We start from the raw sequence: 21,439 nt of genomic DNA, 5'->3' as shown, positions 1-21,439 counted from the left end.
ATTATTATTACTAGACACCCTATAATTCTGGCAATGAAACACTAAATAATTTATTGTAAAACATATGAGGACAGGAAAAATCAAAGGCAAAATAAAGAGTGTTCCTTTTGTGCAGGGTCCTCAGACAGAATTATAAATTGAGACCTTGGAGGGCTGTGTTAAATGGAACTAACACTATGCAGGGCAGAAATGGATTTTCTTAGGTAGTTTCCAAATAATGGGCCTGGTAGCTTTGAGAAATGCCTTTCCCTAATGGTCACCCTATTGATGTAGAGCCCAAAGACAATTTTTCTAATTAAGCAATAAATTACAGCTGAAGCAAAGCCTGGTAACTCACTATTAGTTCTGTGCAGAGCAGTGAAACTTCAGATTGCTAAGGACTCAGCAAGCCTCTTACCTAACTTTACTCATTAATTCTTGCTTCTCCACCTAGTTTTTCTTAGAGCTCTGAGATCAAAACACTTCCCTCAGACCTCACAATGTCACTCAAAATGTAGATGGTTTTGGCTTGCAGATTATAATTACCACAACAATTTTAACAGCTCCTTACCTCTCCTAATCTTCCTTCATTTTCCCCATGAAATTGAAAGAGCCTTAAATTGTTTGTTTGGGGTTTTTTTTCCCCTCTGTGGTGGTCTTTTTTTATTTGCATTTCTTTTAAATTCTGGGGTTTTTTTTTCCTTCCGAGGGGCTGGAGAAAGGCACTGCTGACATGCAATCTTTCTTTGTACTCAACAACTTGTAAGATATGATAATGTTTGATTCCTCACAGATCACTGGGAGGCAGCCAAAGGGCATATTCCAGATTATCAGGCTGGCAGCACATGCTATGTAAGGGTAAATCTGCTTCATGAGAGCCACAAATATACCTTCAAATTGCTGCAACTGACAGAGGCAAGACATAAAACTTGCTTCTAGACTTTCCATTGAAGTGTCCCAGCAATCCTTCCTTCTGCAGTAAATGGGCTAGCAGACAATTTTATAAAACTTCATTTTTTTTTCTTTTTTTTGCATTGTAAGGTCTTCTGAGATGTCTGTATTTAAGGAAGAAAACCTCCCACGTAATAATATACTTAGTGATATCATCAGTGCAGGAAGGTTGATTGAAAGGTGAAAGGAACATCTGTTAAAATAGAAAACTGTGGGGTATTCTCTCCTTGGGAAAATTCCTTGCTTAACTTCATGCAACCCGTTTTAATTTGGGTAGAGAACTCATGCCTTAATGATGAAAACACACTACATAGTGACTAAAAGTTCTCATCACCCACAAAAATCTCTAACCTTTTACAAGCCTCCTATGTGTCTAGCTTCAGAAGTTTCTAAACAAGCTGAATAGAAAAATGACACCTTATACACAACAGTATTTCATGTCCAATTTGGTCATTTTCCATGACACAGGTTAGGCAGAAGCAGCTCATTTGCTAACACATCCTCAAGCTAGTGCAGAGTCTTTATCTACTTCAACTTATTCACATCCACACACGTTTGCAGACACAGAGGCCAGACTTGACATAGGCATGCCATTGATTTCTACAACAGCATAACATGGTCACTTACTTTTTCTCATTCTTAACATAAACATCTTAGCCAAATGTTTTTTAGATGTTCAAGCAAATTCAAAGCTTAATAATCCAGGTAGGTTATGAGAATGGTTCTTTTCAGCCTACAGAGTACTTCTGAAAAATGGGACACTCCCCATCCCACCTTCATAAATGGTCCCCCCAAGCCATGTATATTTGCTGATCTTGCACCAACAGTCAGAAAAACTTGTGAAAATCCATTTTAGCTTTTACAATCCTAAATACATTTAAGAACTGAGGTATCATCACTAAAGAATCCTTTTGCATTTTCCCTGATTCTAATTCACAAGCATTTTGTGTGAAATTCCATTAGTATTCAAGTGTCCATTAAAAATTGTAAAAGCTTTTACTAATAGCGAATTGCAAAAAACTGACTTCCACTGTGTCACTGCTGCAGGTATGGAATATCAAAAGATGAGACAAAATACCAGACAATTCTTTGGAAAAAACATTCTCATTCATTCTAAATTACACACCAATTTCAATAGGCATCTTATACAAAAGTAAGGTTTCCACATCTGCTGTTCCACTTATCATTCTTTTTTCAAGAAGGCTGCACTCAATTGCATAGCTATTGACAGGAGATGTAATGACAGTTAAGGTGCAAGGTTCTAGCCTGAATAAAAGTCAATACAGAAACTTAAAAAATGTATGTAGTAGCGTAATGGCTGGTTTTTCAAAATGAAAAATCTAGTCTTTCCTCCTTGAAGCCAAAATTTTCTCTGCTCAGTCTATATCTTATCTCTTCACTAAAGCATAAGTTGCCTGGCCTCAAAAGGCAGTATGTGCTAGCAAGTTTTTATTATAGGGAGCACATCCCTCTGAGAACACATGAAAAAAAACAAATTCCCTAAACAAATCTTAAACATAAAACACCAAGACTGGATAAGCAAGCCTCTCTTGAAGAATTTGATTTGTGAATATCCACTCACTAAAGAGTATCAAAGAATTCAGTCACTTACTCATTTCAGTTAGGTAATTTCCAGTGTACCAAAGAATGCATGCATTTGATATTTCTGAGCACTAAAATACTGTGGCAAGAATTAAATCCAGCAGGCTTCACCAAGGACTCACTGGTGGATTAGAAGGAATTTCAGAAACCAGACTAATCCTCTTCCCTGTCACATAGTCTACCAGATATTTGAAAGCAATGAGCTATGGTCCTGTGCAATACTGCAATACCATTTAAAGTAATTAAAGAACTATTGACAGCAATCATATTCATTTAATACATATGATCCTTCCCTGGCAGAAAATTAATAGCTAAAGAAGATGTTGCAAAATGTAAAAATCTGTTTCTTGGTGAGGAGCTCTGCCACATGCCATAGCCCTTTACAGATACATAATGCTAAAAATAAATGGAAGAATAGTACTTCTGTGTTCAGAAAGTGCTGATTTCTTAAGGGCTTCTAGAACTCCCCAGCAAATGATGACAATCCTTGGTGAAGGGATTCCTGCAGTCTAAAGATTTCCTGTCATTTGGCAATAGTAGCTACAAAGCCAAGTAAGATTCTTTTCACATAAAACAACTGAGACGAAAAGTACCCTCAATTTCCACAACACCCTGCTTCTGTAGACTGTTTTCTATTTCATCAGACTGAAGATACTTGAAGAGATTCTGTATTCTGGTTCAACCATGCACTTCAAAGTAAGAGATGAAAGGGGAGAGGTGTACAATGATGAATTACTTCTCAAACTACATTTCTGCCCATCCTTTAAGTTTGCTATGATTTATAAAAATATAACTTGGCATTTCAGGAAGAAAAATGTCTTTCCACCCTCCCCTGCTATCTAAAACATATATCTTCCATAAAACAGGCTCTGAGTGAAAATTATAACCAGCTGTAAGATTGTGCTTCTCTCAGCTACCAAGGGAACTTCTAGCAGCAGTGAACTCAGTAAGTGAGGGTCTAGGCTTTGCAGGGTGTAGCTCAGACGAGTTAGAATTGCTGTAACTCTCCCTTCTGGAAAGAAAACAAGCTTCTTCTGAACAGCATTGCAGGGCAATCTCAATCTATGCCATTCTGAAGGAATTTCCACCAACAGGTACAGAATTAAATACCTATTATATTTTCAATAGCAGCCTAAGGGGTGCTTCGAGCAGGCAGACAGAAAATTAGGTTAAACAAGGAATCCAGACAGAGTTTTGCTAGTGGCAGAGGAAGAAAATTCTTCTATCAGTCTCCCGCTCTGCTGTAGATTGTTACAGACCTGGCAACAGGGCAGGTGAAAAAAAGGTCAATTGACCTGCCTTTTCTGCCTTAGACTTCTGGTAACCAATTCTGAAATGTCAGAAGGTATTTTAAAAATAAAAATTAATTAGTGCTGTTTTAATTGTGTGGTGATAACAAGAAATGACCCTTCAATTTTTATATTTAAATAACGTTTATGCCACCCCTAGGAATCTGCTTCAGAGGCTGAAGCCAGCAATCAGAAAGCATTTGCATTAACCAACCAATAAGACACTTTCTGAATTGTGGAGTTTTTTTTATGTATACCACAGTGGTACACAATAATTTTCCTGGCTATGACACATTCAGCTATGCAGCTCTCATTAAAAGAAAGGAGAAATTAGAAACTGAAAGTGCTGGAACAAAGAATTACTCCTGTGCCAAAGCACAAATTCCTAAAGTGGCTACCAGTGTGACCTCCAGTTTTAAATGGTCAGGTCACAAATTGAACATACTCCCCTTCTTACTCACCTAGATGTGAGACAATTTCTAAGCATTATTTTTAAAGTCTTCCTTTGTGTGCTGGATAAGAACATAATTTCAGTGATTTCTTTATAATCTGGAGGTAGAATTTTTACACAGACTTAGAAAGCCACAGCTGGTGGCAAGAAGAACAAGCTTGTGTCAAAGCAGCTTTCAGAGACCGAGCATACGCAGAAGGCAAACATCTGAAACAGAGCCCTGATTTGCCAGAGAACTACTGTCACTTTACAAGTACCTGTCACAGGTACTGGAACAGCTGACTGCAGATATGTTTTGACCTGTGGTTAATGGAAAGCATTTCCAGCCATCAGCTGGATCAACCAAGCCTCAAAGGCTCAAACACAAGGACTCTTGCCAGTATTCCTACCAAATGTCTCTTACTAATTTTAAATAGACACACTCGATTCAAGCAATTCAGCCTATAGGCAATTGTGGAAAACATTCAAATACTTGAAGGAATAGACAAAAAAAGAAATCAAAATACTAACAATTCAGAATGTTATTGCAGATAAGTGTGTCCCTCTTTTATGCTACAGAAGAGGGAATTATTTATCTTAACTATAATGAAACATGAAGAAATTAGAAATGCATGTCCATTGTGCTAAAATGCAAAAAAGTACAATTTGCTTAATAAACTGCCGGCACATTTGAAACTGAGTTTCATTAGAATCTTCACTGAAGACTCTTTCAGGCATAGTTTCACCAATTTAGTATCTTTAATACAAGTCATCCAAGTATTGTAGTGTTCCCTTACCAGAGCAGATATTTTCAAGGAGCATTTGAAATGCAGAAATTTTGACAGAGAAGGCAGACACTACCATGGTGGAAGCACAGATATATACAGGATCCCAATGGGTGTGAGGTTTTAGCATTTACTGACCCTGCACTGCACTTAACACTGGTACTAAAAGCAGAAAAAATCTCTTCTGTGTACGTTCATCCAGCTGAGGAGCATGCCTCGTGATGTGGGATCCTTCCCTTGTGCTTTGATCTGACACATCAGGAGATCAGCTCCCAGCACAGCCACCAGGCACTCCAGATCTCCTGATCTGTCTTCTGTGGCTGTAACACTCCCCACATCAACACAGTCAGTGTCCAGCTGCAGAAAGAGGTTTTCCCTTTAAGCAGGGACAGGGCACAGCCAGCTCCCTAAACACCTTTCCCTTAAGCCTGCTGGACAGGGAAGCTGGAGGGCCTTAACAACAAAGCAGCAGCAAATAAAAGCCCTGAGCGCTGATCTGCTCAGCAGACACCAAAAAGGGCTGTAAAGCCTGCTGGGCTTGAAGGAAGAAATAGTAGCTGAGTTGTTGCCACTTCATCTTTTGATGCTCTCTCTTTAATCATCTCAGGGAATTCTTACTCCCCTAAGAATTCTCCAGCTCAAAATCACACTTTTGGGTTTTGTTGGTTTTTCCCCAGCAAATGAAAGACACTTTGCAGGATTTTGGAAAAATCAAATGTATGTTTTAATGCATTCATTTTTCAGGAATTTTACTGCTCTTTAAGACAGAAGCAATGATTTACTATGTGTACTTGGGGCTATTCCTTAAAGGAACAACCAAACACAAGTAACACTTTTGAAACAGTGAAAGGTATGCCAAATGCAAAAGTACTTGTATTTTAATAATAAGTAATGTCAACACTACAGCTGTAATGGGAAGTTCCAGGAACATGGTTAAACTAAATTCTTCTTGGCTCAGAGCCATGCAAATATTTCTTTTCCACATTCCCATCAATTACAGAGGTACAGTAAGTGTTTTTGCTTAAGTGCACTATTACAGGGGATACAAATAAGCCATTTTTCTTCCAGTGGTTGGAGCTAACATTTCTATAGTATCATATTACACATTTGGCAGACTTGAAGCATGCTTAGATTTTTTACTTGTGTCGCATTAGTAAGCAAAGTCATTTGAATCCACTGAAAACAGGTAGTAGAACTGCATGTCCTATCCAGACTACACACATTTATGGCGTCCATAGAGTAGTTTTCACTTCAATACTGGTATAAGTGTTCATGCTTGGGAAAGCAGAGAACAGTTATTGCTAACTGTTTATGTGCAAACAATAGCAGGCATGTACCATCAGAGAAGTGTCTTAATGAAAAATTATGTTGTAGAGCTCAGTTGCCATTTTAAATAGATGTTTTAGACCGACCAATTTATACTTAGACTTTATTAGGACAATTAATAACCTTATTAATAAAGAAAAGCTAACCAGAGGTATGTGCACACTTTACACACTTTTCAGAGTGAAAAAATTCACCCTCACAAGCACTGCCTTCCATCACTGACAAGGTCTATTAAAATGTAGAGAGACTGTAGAATTGCACTCTCTGCATATCACCTTAGTCTGCCTGTACCATGCATGCTTGTCTTCCCTTGAAGAAGCCCCAAGCCAGAGTATGAATCAATTAGGATAAAACCAAAATTTCCTATTTTCTGAAACGTCCAGTTCCATGTGGAGTGGACAACAAAGACACATCAGAAATTGAGTTTCTACAACACTAGTGTAAAAAAAAAAAAAGGCCTGTGGAATAAATCATTATCATTAAACATGAAAAATTATCAATGGAAACCATGTTTCCAAAATGGTTTTTCATCCATGTTTCAACCCTTCAGCTCATATGATCATCTTGGAAAAGAAATCAAGGTATTTCACCAAGAATTAATATCACCTTATTCATAATCTGCCTGTTTTTTACCAATCTTTAACACACAACTTTACTGGGAGTATCTGACCATACATAACACACCTAGCCAAATACACAGGTAGGGAGGTTAGGGAGTACAGTTCCAGTCTCTCCAAGCCAAACTGGTAAACTCCAAGAGCTGAAAAGCCTGACCTTACACATCAGACTGCTACTGGCAGGAGGTTCCTGACCAGTGCAAGGATGACTGTGGGGCAACTAAAGCAGTTAGAAATTGTTAAATGTGAAATTACTAACGTGGTGATTCAGGAAGACAGCATGGTTTTAGGGACAGCTTTATGCTGGATGGTAGAGAAGAACAGATTTTCTTGAGTTAAATTTGATCTCAATTGCAGTATCAAAAACTGTAGAATTATCATATCTTTACATATTGCAGTTAACAAAAAGAGTTGAAATAGGTTAAAGCTCTCAAATCTCACAATAGTACATTGCATTTTTACTGCAATTCTAGGCTTTATTTGCAATAATTTGCAATTTTAGAACTATGGAGAGAACCTTATTTTACTATTACCTTTCACGTGGAAGGGCAACTATTGCTCCAGACTCCACCTGCTTACCCAGCTGAAGAAATATTTACCCCATCTAAAGATGATAAAATTTAGCCTTCAGTCACAGTGGCATGAACAACCATTGCAGGGAAAAAACTCATTTTTGAATGGTGAAGAACAGCAGTGCTAAGAGAGTTCAAAGTCCCTTTTAAAGTGACCTTTAAAGAAGTCTTTAGGTCCTACTCTAGACAGCTGGTCTAGACTACTTACAACATAACCATTATTTGGGTGCTGAAAGCACCGATCTAACCAGAACATAAGGTACTTCTGGGTCACTGTTCTCCTTTTCATTACATGCCTAAGACTCAAGCAGTGCAAAAGCTCTGATCTTCACTATCAGTGCACAAAGAAAGGGGTTGTACCCCATTTTGACTCCTCTTTCTGAGACAGTAGTATAACAATATTTTCAGACAGAAGGATTACAACGCCTTAGTCTTCACAAGAAGCAATGCTATGGGATCTCAGTAGTACAACATCTTAGCCCCCTGGCTGTAGATGACATATGGAAAGCACATGGACTTACTGACAATTCTTTGATTAATTTTCTTAATTCCTTGTGCCCGTGCTTCTTCGCGATGCTTTCTGGATCATCTCCATATTTATTGGCTATTTTGCAAGCCCATGTGGCCTCAGGACAACTGAGCAGAAATGCTGCAAGTTTCTTCAAGCCAAATCTGGCTGCACAGTGAAGCAGGGTAGGAAATTCTTCCCGATGGTTATCTGTATAATGGAAACAAAGTCTTAAGAAACAAAGTTCTGCTTTTATAGAACACCTTCTTCTTTAAACATCTTTTGAATATTAGTGCTGTGAAATCACAGTTATCAAGCTCCTGGCATGGAACTAACAGAAAAAGAATTATTTTTTCAATTAACAGTTTTACAGTGCCTATACACATATCAGTAAAGGAGCCTCTGGTGTAACTGAGAAATCTAGTATTTATCCTGACAGAGGGATTTTAAAGCACTTCAGTTCTACTGAGAAATAAGCTTTCTTGCAAAGGGCAGAAAATTCTACAGCCAAGATATGCTTTTGCTTAGGTAGAATATTTTTGAGTGGGACATTTTTTTAAGGTTTATAATGCTATGTTTTGATATTAAAAATAATTTCTGAAAACTCAAAGGACTACCAGACACTTGAAAAAATTTGCTTATCCCTGTAATGAAAAATCAGAGAATTCAAAGATTAATTAGATAAAAGTTTTTAGGATTTTTCAGAAATGACATGATATTAATTTATATCAAAACCCATTTTTACACTGGAGAACTGGGACATTCCATTTATCATTTCAGCATCTTCCTGTATTTTTAACTCTATGAGTGATCACAAGTTACATAAACAACCACCACCAAACAAGCAACAAAAAAGTTCAAGCATAAAAAAGACTTCTCTCTGCATTCATACTCTACTTCCTGATGACTTGTGGTTGGCTGTGTACCAACTGGTCTATAACTCAGCATGCAGTGTATCTCTTCTCCAAGCATGCACCCAGCCTGTCCCAGGCACCATCAACATTTTCCACCCTGTGGGTCTTTCCTACCCAGTGCATGAAGGAATGGTCCTGATGCCTCAGGGTTTAGCTTTTATATTTTTCAGATTCTGATCTGCTTTAGGGTGTAAGTCTAGGCTTCATATATAGGAAGCTCTCTTCATAGGATAGGTAGACAAAACAATTCCTTCTCTTGCTGGGGACCAAGGACAAAGGATCCAAATTTCAGGCATAAACAACGGTGGACTGAAGAGAGAAAGCAAGAAGGGTGGGACTTCATGGGCTAAAGCTGTAATTGGACAATTTGCTCCAATATGCAAATGGACCAGAACTTATGAATGTGTGAGACCCCGTGACCAGTTGTCCATTTTGTGGCCCAAGGTGGATCTATTGAGGGCCCTTAATAAAATACCTACTTTATTCTTTAGCTCCATCTAGTCGCTGTTTTAGGTCAGCCTTCACAAGGCATCACTACCCCTAGCTTGCTTTGAGCTACTGCTAGGGCTCAACTGCCAGTCCCTTATTCATCTTATTCTCCATCACTGTCTGCCCTCTGTGCAATTCCAGTGATTTACTCATTCCCATAATTTCTTTTTTGAAGGGCTCCAGTCTAGTTAATTGGGCCCTGTAGAGAACCAACTCCACCACACACACTGCTCTCCCCTCAACCTTCTCCAGCTTTTCTGTAACTATTTTGAGATGACAGGAGAAGAGCTGCACATGATACTCATCTTTGGGATGAGCCATATAATTCATGCATTGCCATAATTATGTCCTGTTTTGTTCTCTATTCCTTTTCTAATAATTCCTAGTATTTCATTAGCTTCTTGATCTGCTGCCTAGCAACATGTTGATGTTCTCATGGAACTGCGTGGTCTTATTCCTTAGCACTAATAGCCTGCTCAAATCCTCTGATTTTGGATGATACCATAGGACTGCTTTACTTCACTTGCACTACTTTGGTTTTACCTGTAATTAATATCATCTGACATTTTACTGCATAATTACTAAATCTCTCATTCCCTGCCCCCCATTAGCCTTTTCCCTTGCTACGCCAAACACAAAAAAAGATTTTTCCCAATTGCCTCTCTCCTGGCTTTGGTCAGTTATCCAACCATACCCAGTCAGTTGCTGACTTAACCAGTTTACTGACTCAAAAAAACACCTACAAGAAATTCATAAAGCTAGGTTTCACATTGCAGAAGACTTATTTTATTACCACTTTTATTAGTTTCTCCTGTAGAGATAATACATTAACCTGCTTCTAGGTCATAGGGTTGCCTGAAAAGCTGGGTTTGGGCATCAACTCCTGGTTGGTCATACCTCCTAGTACTAAAAATGAAATATTGCATTGTTAGAAACCCAGATATTCTGCTTTAAAATTTCTTCAGCACTCTTAAAGAATGACAGTTAGTCCTGGTAACTTCTTTGTGTTCAACCTGCCTGTTTTTTGGAGTAACTTCATGGTCCCTTCAACTCCAGACAGTCTATTTCCACATGTCTCCCATCCAGGACTACAGCTTAGGAATTGATACAGTTTTTTCTATCTTTCTTGAGCTTTATTTTAGATCCCTGTCATCAGTTGTTCTACAGGTTAGCCAGCTCATTTTCAGCCTATAGTGTGCTGGAAGAAGTTATGACTTGTTATGGAAATCACTTAGCTGCCAGTCTTTAACAAACTTTCTAATTTTTACATTTTTCTGCATAGTGAAATTTGGCTCATTTTGGTACTTCCCCTGCCCACCCTTTTTGCTCCAGTAGAATCATAATATGGGAAAGAGTAAAATCTCACCCCAATATTAAATATAATGAACAAGTGCAGTTCTTGGAATAGGCATAGTACTAACTGAGAAAAAAATGTTAGGACAATTTTGACTACATTTTGGACAAAGAATATTCCAGCACTATCCCACTCCAATATTTTTTTGACAGAAGGTATTTGAGTGGGCTACAACTTAATCAAAAGTACCATTAACAACCCCAAACTGATTTTTAAACAAATTTAGTGTTGCCTGACTTTTATTTCCACCAGGCAAAGAAAAATCTAATCAAGAAACTGTAAATACACAGCACCTGTGTAAATCAAGCCATGTGTTTTAGAAACCTTGGCAGATTGAACTTCCATCAACAAGAGTATGTGTTGTAGTTTATATTCCCTTGTATTTCCAGTGTGCTTTAAAATCCTTTGGACTACAATAGGCAATCTTAAAACTGCATAGCAGCTAAGGTTTTTGAGACAAGTACATGCTACACAACTTTACTCAATATTGCTCAACATTTTAATTAAAGTTCCACAAACTAGGTTTGATTCTGTGATTTGAAGAACTATCATTTTTAGTCCAGAGTATATGTGTTTGACTTCTTATTTTTGTCTAGACTTTTCCAAATCTTGTGACACAAGGCAAAAAGTCACTGAGGAGACACAGACAACTGAGCTTCACTAACTTCAGACAGTTTTCAATACTCTGATTTTCAGGCACTCAACTGGCAGCACCTTGCACTCACACAAAGTAGGATGCAATCTTCAAGGGCCAAACTTTCCCAGTCGTGCTGATGAGCCCTCCCTCAAAGCCCTGAACTACTTGAGGCTGCCTCGGTACAATTGTTGTCTTGGTAAATGCAATACTGACAGTGGAGATGGCTGCTGTTGTTTCAGCAACATTTCAGTGACCATTTCTGCATGCAGCTGTGGTACCAGTAGTCACTCTCTGCTAAAAATAATCAGCTAGTAGCATAAGCTAATAGCTTTGCCTCTCATGCAGTGAAGGGAAAAAGATGTCCTTGGACTCTCAGAAATTCCTCCCCCAAATCCATATGTAATTATGAAATACAATAAGGTTAATGACCTCAAAAGAGATGATTGAAGCTTCCTGGTCTTTGTTTTTTGCCCCTATTGTGAAAAGAGACATCACTAATTGTTTGAATCCCTTCCAAATCGGTAGGAAAATGTGAAGAACTTCTCTCCTTCCACCAGATTCCACAGCAGAAATCACTGACAGCTATGGGTACCACTGTCAAAATAACAGATAAGAAAAGCCCACTACAAGATCTATTTGTGTTTGGTTTTAAATTATAAACTACAAGATCTATTTCTGCTTGTTTTTAAATTATAACTGTTCTTAAATTGCCAATTCTCAAAACTGAGCTGAGCTTTTAAGACAAACTAGATGTTCTGCTGCAAAGAAAATTCCATTATACCATGCTTAACCACTTCAAATAAAGTTTTGCATTATACACAGTAGGAAGAGGCTGTAATTATTTGAAAGCTCATGTGCTTCAGGCAGAAAACACCACTCTTGAACTTACAAGTTTGTCACACCAATTTGGTGAAAATTGCTGGAAATTTTGTTTGCTGTGAAACTGGAACAACTCATTTCAGCTAACTGTATAGAGCAAAAGCAGTAAGGGTGTAGTAAGAGTAAAGCAGCTTTTACTCATCATCAGTCCTTTAATGGAGAATGTTAAAAGAGAAAAGCTGTGGCTGTTTGGCACCTATACTAAGAACTAGTTAGCAGATGATCACAAGTTGGAAGGAAAGGTTAAAGGGAAAGTCCTCAAGTGTCACATTATTAAGTGCTTTAGGGTGGCTTCTTCAACTTTCAACTTACATTGAGGCCAGTGCTTGCTTTTAATTAAAGTTCTTTTTGACACACACAAGGTTAAGAGTGAATTGCTGGGGGGTTTTTGTATGTTTTGTCCTGTCATAGTCCCTTCTCTTCTCTGCAAAGAATTCTGCAAAACCTCAGCTATGAAACAGAGCACAAAAGCTAATATTACTCTGTTGTAGCATTGTCTTAGCCTGTGGGAATTTTCATAAAATTGAAGTAAGGAAACAGTGCAGCCTACAGTGATATTTCTGCACATCTTGTAAGACATCCTTCTTTTACTTCCCAAATTATTGAAGCAGGACATGGTTGTTTTTCTTAGAAATTTAAATAGCACCTAAGATGACTTCTACAGTGCCAATACCAGTACCTTCTCTCTCTCCCCCCATTATTCTGCCAGAAGCTAAAAACCCAGACTCTATTTCTTCTTTTGGGATAGATGTTTCAACTTGGAAAAAAGAATTACAGAAATCAGGACAGAATTTGCTAGGTTGCTAGCAGTTTTAGGTGACAAAAAGCACTGTTTTCTATAAAGCAAGTTCAGGACTTTTCATAAGCATCAATAGTTGAGAAATAGCAATAGATAACTTGTAAAAAGGGAAAATAATTAATAGTGTAAAATGAAGCAGGTTTTCCTCAAGTAAATTGTTATTTCTTGGACAGGAAACAATGCAAAAAAATTCCCAAATCTGAGGATTCTGAGAATCAGGGCTTTCCAAAAGGAAACTTATTTCTCAAAAAATATTTTGAAATATGAGTTTGGATTGTTGGTATGCTTTTACTGGATTCTATCACCAGAATATAAAGGAATAATGTGCACACAATATACCCCAAAATCAATTCAGTATGGAATGTACAATATTTCAGATAGTATTTCGCCCTTTAGTTACATTCTTTCACAAGAGATGACACCACCACTAAAAATCCAGGACAAGTCTTGGCTCTGTCTCCAGTTAAAGCTCTTTGTTAAACACAGCATTTTCCAGTGGTTTCTATTCAGTCTGCATGTAGCTTGCTCATCTGTATCAGAGTTAACCTTTTCACCTTTTCCACCTATCTTGACATTACCAGCCTAGACACTGACTGCTCACAAATACTACGTTGTCATACTAAAAAAATGTTGAACAAACATTTTGGGCACGGGATTGGCACCTTAAAAATTATGTAAGCTAACATGCATCTCATGATATTTTGATCTAAACTACTGTCTGTACAGGAAAGCATCATACTGCATTTTAATTTCATTACATCATATGCCTTTTGTATTTACTTTTAGACTCCCAAGTTTTTAATCACACAGCTGCACACTTTGTGAGAAGTCAAACCATGCAATTCATTAGTTATCCAATAAATTAATCACAAGTTCTTCATTCTTGGTTCATTTTGAGGTCATATTGAGATCTTTCAAGTGCAGCAATATATCAGCTGCACCCTGATGTGCAAGAGTGTTCAAATAAAGCATCCATGTAGAACAATACAGCTTCTCTTCCCTATACCTCATGCTGAATGTTTGCATTCCTCTAATCTACTACTGGACATGTCTAGTGGCTGTTTGGGATGCTTTTATGGGAGTCAAAGACACAGGTTTATGTATCTTTCAGGCAGAAGAGGGATGAGAAGGTAAGCCTCCCACATTCTGAGTACTTCAGCACTGCAAATGCATCTTTTTTTTTCCATGAAGAATCTGGGCATCTAACTTTGCACCTTTTTTTGAGGTCATGCATCAAACCAGTACATTTTAAGGTCAATATTGGCTCAAGCAGTCAATTTGCTCTTGAAACACAGAGGCTTTTTTTTTTTGGGCCATAGCAGGTTGGTTAGCATTATTCTCAATATTCAAAAACAGCACCAGATCAAATAGTTATTAGAGAAGTGAAAAATCTTTTGCTTATCAACTAACATTTCACATAGGGAAAAACTCTTGAATCTGTGTTATCCACCCCCATCCTGCAGTCTTGCACAAGAAAATGTCAAGGACAGGCACCTCATTTATTTGCTCCCACTAACTTTGATGTTTAAGCTCATTTTTACATTACAAGTTGAATCATGTTTATCCAATACAGAGAAGTGAATTGCATCAACAAAGAAAAGGAAAGGAAACATGATGGCAATCCCCATAGTGCTTCCTTCAAAACTTGTTTGTATTTGGTTATGAGAAGTGGCAGGTTCACTGATTGTACAGAGCTCATTTCTCAAAACCAAAGTCCAACTACACAAAGCAGAAGTCAAGCAGTATCCTGAACTCATCTTTCTCAAGAATTTTAGAAGGAAAACACATTTTTTTGAGTAATGTTTTTCCCCAAAAGTTTCTTAAAAATGCTGAGGTTGAATACACATTTGAAATAACATCATAATGATGCATTCAAAACACAAGCTAAATAACCACACTCTTGGTTAACTGCAAACCAGTTTGAATCCCTAGTAAGTGGCTAATGAATTCAACCAGGGCCCTCCATTTGGTACTAACAGCAGCTTCTGTTGATGCATTACTGAATTGTCCATATAATGTATCTACTTTATAGAGAAACCCTATTTTAAACTCACTGGGATGCCTTCTTTTAAAAATTAAAAATAACAAAATTATCTTTTTTCCAGAAGTAATGAAAACCATTAAGTGCAGAGGTACTAAAAGTGACTGGAGTTTAGTGCTGTTCTAAGACCAAAAGCCATCCATTCTTTTCAGATAGAGAAAACTTTCAGATTTCCTCCATACTTGGAAAAAGTGCAGTTTAAACTGCATTGCAGAAGAGCAATTAGTAAAAAACATATCATGCACAGGCATCTCCACATGACTCTTATTGCCCATTTTCTCTGTAAGTATGAATTTGCTCAACTGCACAGCTGTCAATTTGCAGTTAGTCCAATGCTGATCAAAAATCCAGGGAAGTATAAATACAAAGTACTGAGTCACAAAGTAATGATTTACAGAATTATTTCTCCCATTTTTTCTGCTTATGTTGCCTTTATTGTGGATTCTTCCATTTCACTAGAGGCTTTCAATACTTAAGGATTGTCTTATTAACATTTATAAGTGATAACCACAGCATCAGTAATAAAAATCAGTACATGGAACAAGTGACTCACTAGCTTGGTGATGGTGCTCTTCTTCACTTTGGAGTAGGCTGAATTCATAAGTAGATATTTTGTTTTTCAGTAATGAAGTCAGAATATCATCTACCTTCTCCACAGAAGAAAATTTCAATGCCTGTTTAAAAGAAAGAAAAAACAGAAAAAAAAATAGTGCATTTATTGCATATGTATTTTTAACTTTATCCTCAGAATGCTGAGGTGAATCAAATTACTCAAAACAGTATTATGGCAAAATCTCTTTCAGTAAGAGAAAAACTATAGAAGAGATATTTTAATACAAAAAATTATGGCAACAGGATCCAACTGTACATAAACATGCATTATAACATATGAAGTTCAGACATGACTTAAAATCTTCTGGATGAAGTGTAAGGACAGGAAGATCTATGTTGTACTACAGCAGTAATTCAAGGTGAGTTTAAAGATTATAGTAGCTCTCTGCTACCCAAAACTTTTACATTTAGATTGTGGACTTGTCTAGGTAGGAAACAGCTTAAGTTTCATCAGCCAAGACGTAACACTGTTGCCAGAACAAGAAAGTGATATCAACCAGATCATCTTCCTACTAAACACACAGTCTTTAGACACAGGAAATCAGCACTGACTATCAGATTTTTGAGTGCCTCTTTCTGGACAGAAAGTCAAGATCTATGCCTAACAACTTTGAAGGCATACAGAGATTTGAAGAGTAAGGACATTTTACAAGCATTACAGCTGTGTACTCCAGTCTGTGCTGCACTACAGCTATGTACTCCTTTTGCTGCACCAAAAGGAGCTCAGCCACAGCAGAGAAGAGCTCAGGGAGAGATGCTTTACTCTGCTCAGGGTCAGTAGCCCTGTGTTAAAGTTTGCCTTCCCACAGCTGGACTATCTCTGGTCAAGACGATTCTGGGATGACTAAGATGGAACATCTTCAGACATGCTTAGCATATGAATTTAAAAAGAAAGTCTATGACTGCCATGCTAAGGAGAAAATGACAGAGGGGTGTACTGACAAAACATGAAGCTTAATTCCCAAGGCTGTTAAAAGGGAATAAGAAAAGTGTGGCATGATCAGAAAATGAGGAATGCAGAGGGAGGATATAATTTTCATCCAACTCCTACCAAGAATTAGAAGACATATTTATGCAGGTAGGAAGCTAGCAATATGATTGTTTATTTTTCCCATAATTAACCCTGGCTCTTCCAATATTATGATACATAAAAACCATTGCATTTCTTATAATTCACTCCCTTTCTGTGCTGTCACACTACATCCTCAGTATTTTTTATTCAAGAATTATGAATACCTATAATATTTTTCAATAATGAAAGGAATAAGCATTAAGGAAAGACTCCACATAGGGAAAAAGAATAAAAATCTATCCTGAGCACAAGAATTACTGTGCAAATTCACAAAGCATATGCAAAATCACTCAAAATATATGCAAAACCCCCAGACTATTAACATGAATAACAACACTATGTTTACAAGTAATTAAGAGGAATAATATAAAAATTCAGTTAGGAAACCATACTATTCTCTCTCATTCCAAATAGGTCTTAGATACATTATTATTACACTGCCTTAACAGAGTTCAGTCCAGAGTAGGACAAAATCAAGTAACAGCACAGGAACTAGCTCAGATGAGTGTATATGGCAGATCTTGTGTCATGAATAAAGAGGCTCAAAATCATTGGTACTCACTGAAGCAACTGTGTAGTAGATACCCCACTAAGCAGAGAATAAGAATTTAAGAGGGCTTCTAGACAAACTAAGTTTGAAGTAATATTTTTAACCTCCATTTAAAATGGCGGGGATACCCCCTACACATTATGCTCTCTATCTAAACCTCTCTGCTCAAAAGAAAATGAACAAGCAAACAAAACCCTCCTCAACAATTCCTGCCTCTTATTTTCTGGAGCAATTTCAGACAGAATCCATTTCAGATTGTACTGTATATCCAAGAGAAATAAGCACTACACAGTTTCTTTGCAGCAAGCATTCTGGGACATCTTGCCTACAAATCTCTCCTTTGTAATAGGAGCTGAGACCAAAACCCTTCCTCATCCTTTTTATTCAGTCAGAAACCCACAGAAGAAGTGCCTTAAGAATGCATAGCTCTTACTTCATGCTCAGATAACCAAATTTACATTGAATAAAACAGTCTTTTACAACCTAAGGTAGAAACAAGTTCTTGAACAGAAAAGAGCTTCAGGAACTTGCAGCAAAATTTCTCATACTTCAACATGCCTTCCTTCCAATGACCAGCCTATCCATTTCTATGAATTACAAGTCAGGAGCAATGCACTTTTTATGCAAAGTTATTGGTGCAATTTGCTTCAAGTTTTCCACCACCTCAACTTTTTGTTTTTCCTCTTGCTCCTGGGCTGTAAAATTGGAGGGCTTAAGCGATGATTTAACAAGCTATGCTGTTAACTGAACTGTAAGGGTGAGCTTCACTGTGCTACTCTATAGCAAAGATACAAAAGAAAAAAAAGAAAAGAATTAATTAAAAAAAAAAGTAGCTATGTCTTTTATCTCGCATACAGGAGGGCCTGTTCCAGCATTTATGTGAAGATAACAGCTAAAACAACAGGTAAACAGAAGTAGGAATAGGGCCACTCTGCACCATCCAGCTCCCTATCATAAAAGGCCTCTCCTCAAGAAACAATTCAGTTTAGAGACTTTTACTTTACTGCCCATTCTTGCCCCAGAGCACTCACAGACTCAAAGTCTGCTGTGTTTATGTATTTTAACATACCCTACAGAGATCTCTATAGATCCAAGAAATCTTTCCAAGAAATCTCACCAACATTACAAACCTGAAGCTCCTGGGGAAGCTTCACCAAAGCCAACACAAGCAGAACTGTATTTAAAGTTGTACTTGAAGTTAGGCACCCTGCAACAGAACTCTGAGCCACTCAGGAGTTTGAGAAAGCCCACCTTTTGTCCAAATAAAGATTTAGAACACTAGAGAAAATGCACAATAGTGCTAGTTTCCGTCCTTGCAGCCCCCCAAAACTAAGCTAGTGAGTTTGTAAACAATTCTTCCCACACTCTCTGAAGCACAGCCAACTACTCCACTACTGGAAATCCTTCCACAAGCCTCACTGCTTGTCCCAGTACCACCTCTCCAGCTGTAGGCACTGTCTCTATTCCCTCAGCCCTTTCCAGAGCAACAGGACACAGCTGAGAACAGAAAAGCCCCAAGTGCTGACCATCACGTCTGGGCTTCCAAAAGCATCCTTGCAAAAGGAGACCATCAAGCACATATTTTGCTAATCCTTGAAAAAGGAGACCACCAAGAACATGTTTTGCTGCTTTTGTGAATGAGATTGCCTACTTTCTTTAATAACTGCTAACCAAGCCCTGAAAATGTGTGCCACTGAAACACAGCATCCACAGCCAGTAAATTAGCATATTCCACTGGCTTTGGCAGTACTAACAAGGTTACATTTACATAAAGATGAACTTCTTCATTAGTTCTTACATATCAGACACTACTTTATATGCACTTCCATATCTGGACTACTTCTGCCAATGAGGATGGGCTAGGTTTAAAACCAGTCAGGCATTTCTGAAATTTTAGCCAGTGATAGAATATGGAAAGCTTTCATACCTAGAGGAAAAGAAAGAAGCATTTTAAAATAACAGCTGTTGATGTGACTGAGAAGATTGAAATATTAAATACAGTTTCAAATGAAGTATCTCTGGGGATCAGGTAGAGATGCATACAAAATATCACCACATAAATCATATACTATTTTGCAAGTTTTCATAGGGAAGGCTGCACTTTATTTTCATTCTTCTTTTCCAATATCAACTGTAAATGGAATCCTGTTTAATGACTATGATAAAAACATCATTTAAGATACCAGGTATCTCACAATCACAGGAATATTATTCAACCAAAGCTTGTCACAAAGACTTCCTCAATCTCTCTAGATATTCTAAGTCATTCAAGCTAACATGAACTTACCAACTTCAGTAATAAGGATATGACCTTAGCTTCAATTTTTTTTTAATTTTGCAACCCAATAAATCTATGCCAGGAAACCCCAACACTAAATAATTGAATCAATATTTCCATTTGGTAGAAAGTCTGAGAGAAAAATCAATATAGCATATAAATCCAGCAGAATGCTGAAATGATTAGCTGATGTAAAGTAAAACATGAAATATAAAAAAGTTTAATTATGAATTATAAAAACCTTAATGTCACTCTGTACATTAGGTTACTGTAAGAACATAAACTCCCTAAGAGAATTTCTTTAATGCAGAATTGTGAAAGTGAGAGAACCAAAAATAATGATCTTTAGCCAACTTTCACTCTCCTACATTCTCACAGCAAATCCATTCAGCATTATGATTCAGTTATTATGATCCCAACTTTTCCTACTTTACCATTTCAGTTTTTTTTCTTTCAAAACTCATGCAAAGAAACTAATTTAATTTTATTTCTTTTCAATTACCTTTTAAACATTTATTTGGTTGCTTAAAATGTCTTGCTGATGTTGGTAAATGCTTTTTAAGTTCAGAAAAAAATTGGAACAGAAAATTACAATCTATCAGATGTAGTAAAGAATTTTATCCAAAACCATGATTTGTAAAAATCTTAGATTATGTTTAACCTAAACTTTAGCTGATGCCAATCTTTAATTGCTCTCAAAAACCAGATCCATAAATGCAGTGGTACCATATTTTGATAGTCCCCCACTAAGATCCATGAATTCATCTGACCATCACTAAAAGGAATGGAGAGCTGTAATACTTTTTGTTGGGTTTTGTTTCTTTGGCTTTACTGGGGGACAAAGTGGAGCACTTCAAGGGAGCTGGAAAGGTTGGCAAGGCAATACAGAAAAAAATGTAAACATTTTACCAAAGCACTGTGTCTTGGGTATGAACTAATGCAGCCATTTGCTTTCACCACAGAATTTTAATAAGGAGATACTTCTCAGATTGCAAATATTTGTGAAAATCTTGAACTTTCCCTTGAATCACAGAGTCATATTGCTTTGATCAATAATTGCTGTAAGCTTTTCTATTTTATATCAGATTTGTTTTCCATTGTGCTTGATTGTTACTTTGCATAGATGAATGACTATTGCCCCAGGATACTTTTGCAAACAAGTTGATAGTCTCAAAGGTTTTAATTATCCTGGTTAAACAGAAGTTACTACTACTGCTGCTACTTGATGGGAATTCTAATTAGTATCAAGCCTGTTTTGTTTTTTCCTTTTGTGAACATATTTTAGAGATAAAGTTAAACTGTGTTCTGTAAATTGCATCTTTATGATGTAGCTTGCTGACATTAAATCGGGAGCTCATTTAAAAAGTTTGCAGAAAAATTTTACCTACCTAGGTAGTTACTGTATTGCAGTCTGAGGCCCAGCAGGTACCATTGAATGAGACACACAGGTATACTTACAGAAGAATTACCACTAGAATACTTTGCCACAGAGTAGGCATGCCATTGTGTTGACTGTAGAGCTTACCCAATTAAGAACATCTTTTCAACATGAGTTTTTCAGTTACCAAAACAATAAAAATAACCATATAGCATTGTCACCTCATTTAAACCCTTCCTTATTATTCAGAGGAGTAAAGGTGAGGAAATGTTAAACATACTTCATAACACTACAGCTGTATCTCCTGGTGTGCACTACTGCTCTGCACAGAATTATTTTTGCATTCGAATATGATTTGAATTGCATGTACTTTAATA

At 37.2% G+C, this 21,439-nt stretch overlaps 1 protein-coding gene across 1 annotated transcript in view; it reads right to left on the bottom strand.

Annotated features, from left to right (window-relative positions):
* BANK1 (B cell scaffold protein with ankyrin repeats 1) overlaps positions 1-21,439 on the bottom strand; it is a 133,388-nt gene that overhangs the window by 68,452 nt on the left and 43,497 nt on the right. Inside the window, exons 7-8 of the mRNA XM_018926816.3 lie at positions 15,726-15,846; positions 8,073-8,269 (exon numbers count right to left, since the gene is read on the bottom strand). Coding sequence (XP_018782361.3) covers positions 8,073-8,269; positions 15,726-15,846 — 318 coding nt within the window. The remainder of the gene's footprint in view (positions 1-8,072; positions 8,270-15,725; positions 15,847-21,439) is intronic.

The sequence above is a fragment of the Serinus canaria genome, chromosome 4, assembly GCF_022539315.1.
Source record: "Serinus canaria isolate serCan28SL12 chromosome 4, serCan2020, whole genome shotgun sequence".
Classification (NCBI taxonomy): domain Eukaryota; kingdom Metazoa; phylum Chordata; class Aves; order Passeriformes; family Fringillidae; genus Serinus; species Serinus canaria.
This window is presented reverse-complemented; position numbering and strand designations above follow the sequence as displayed.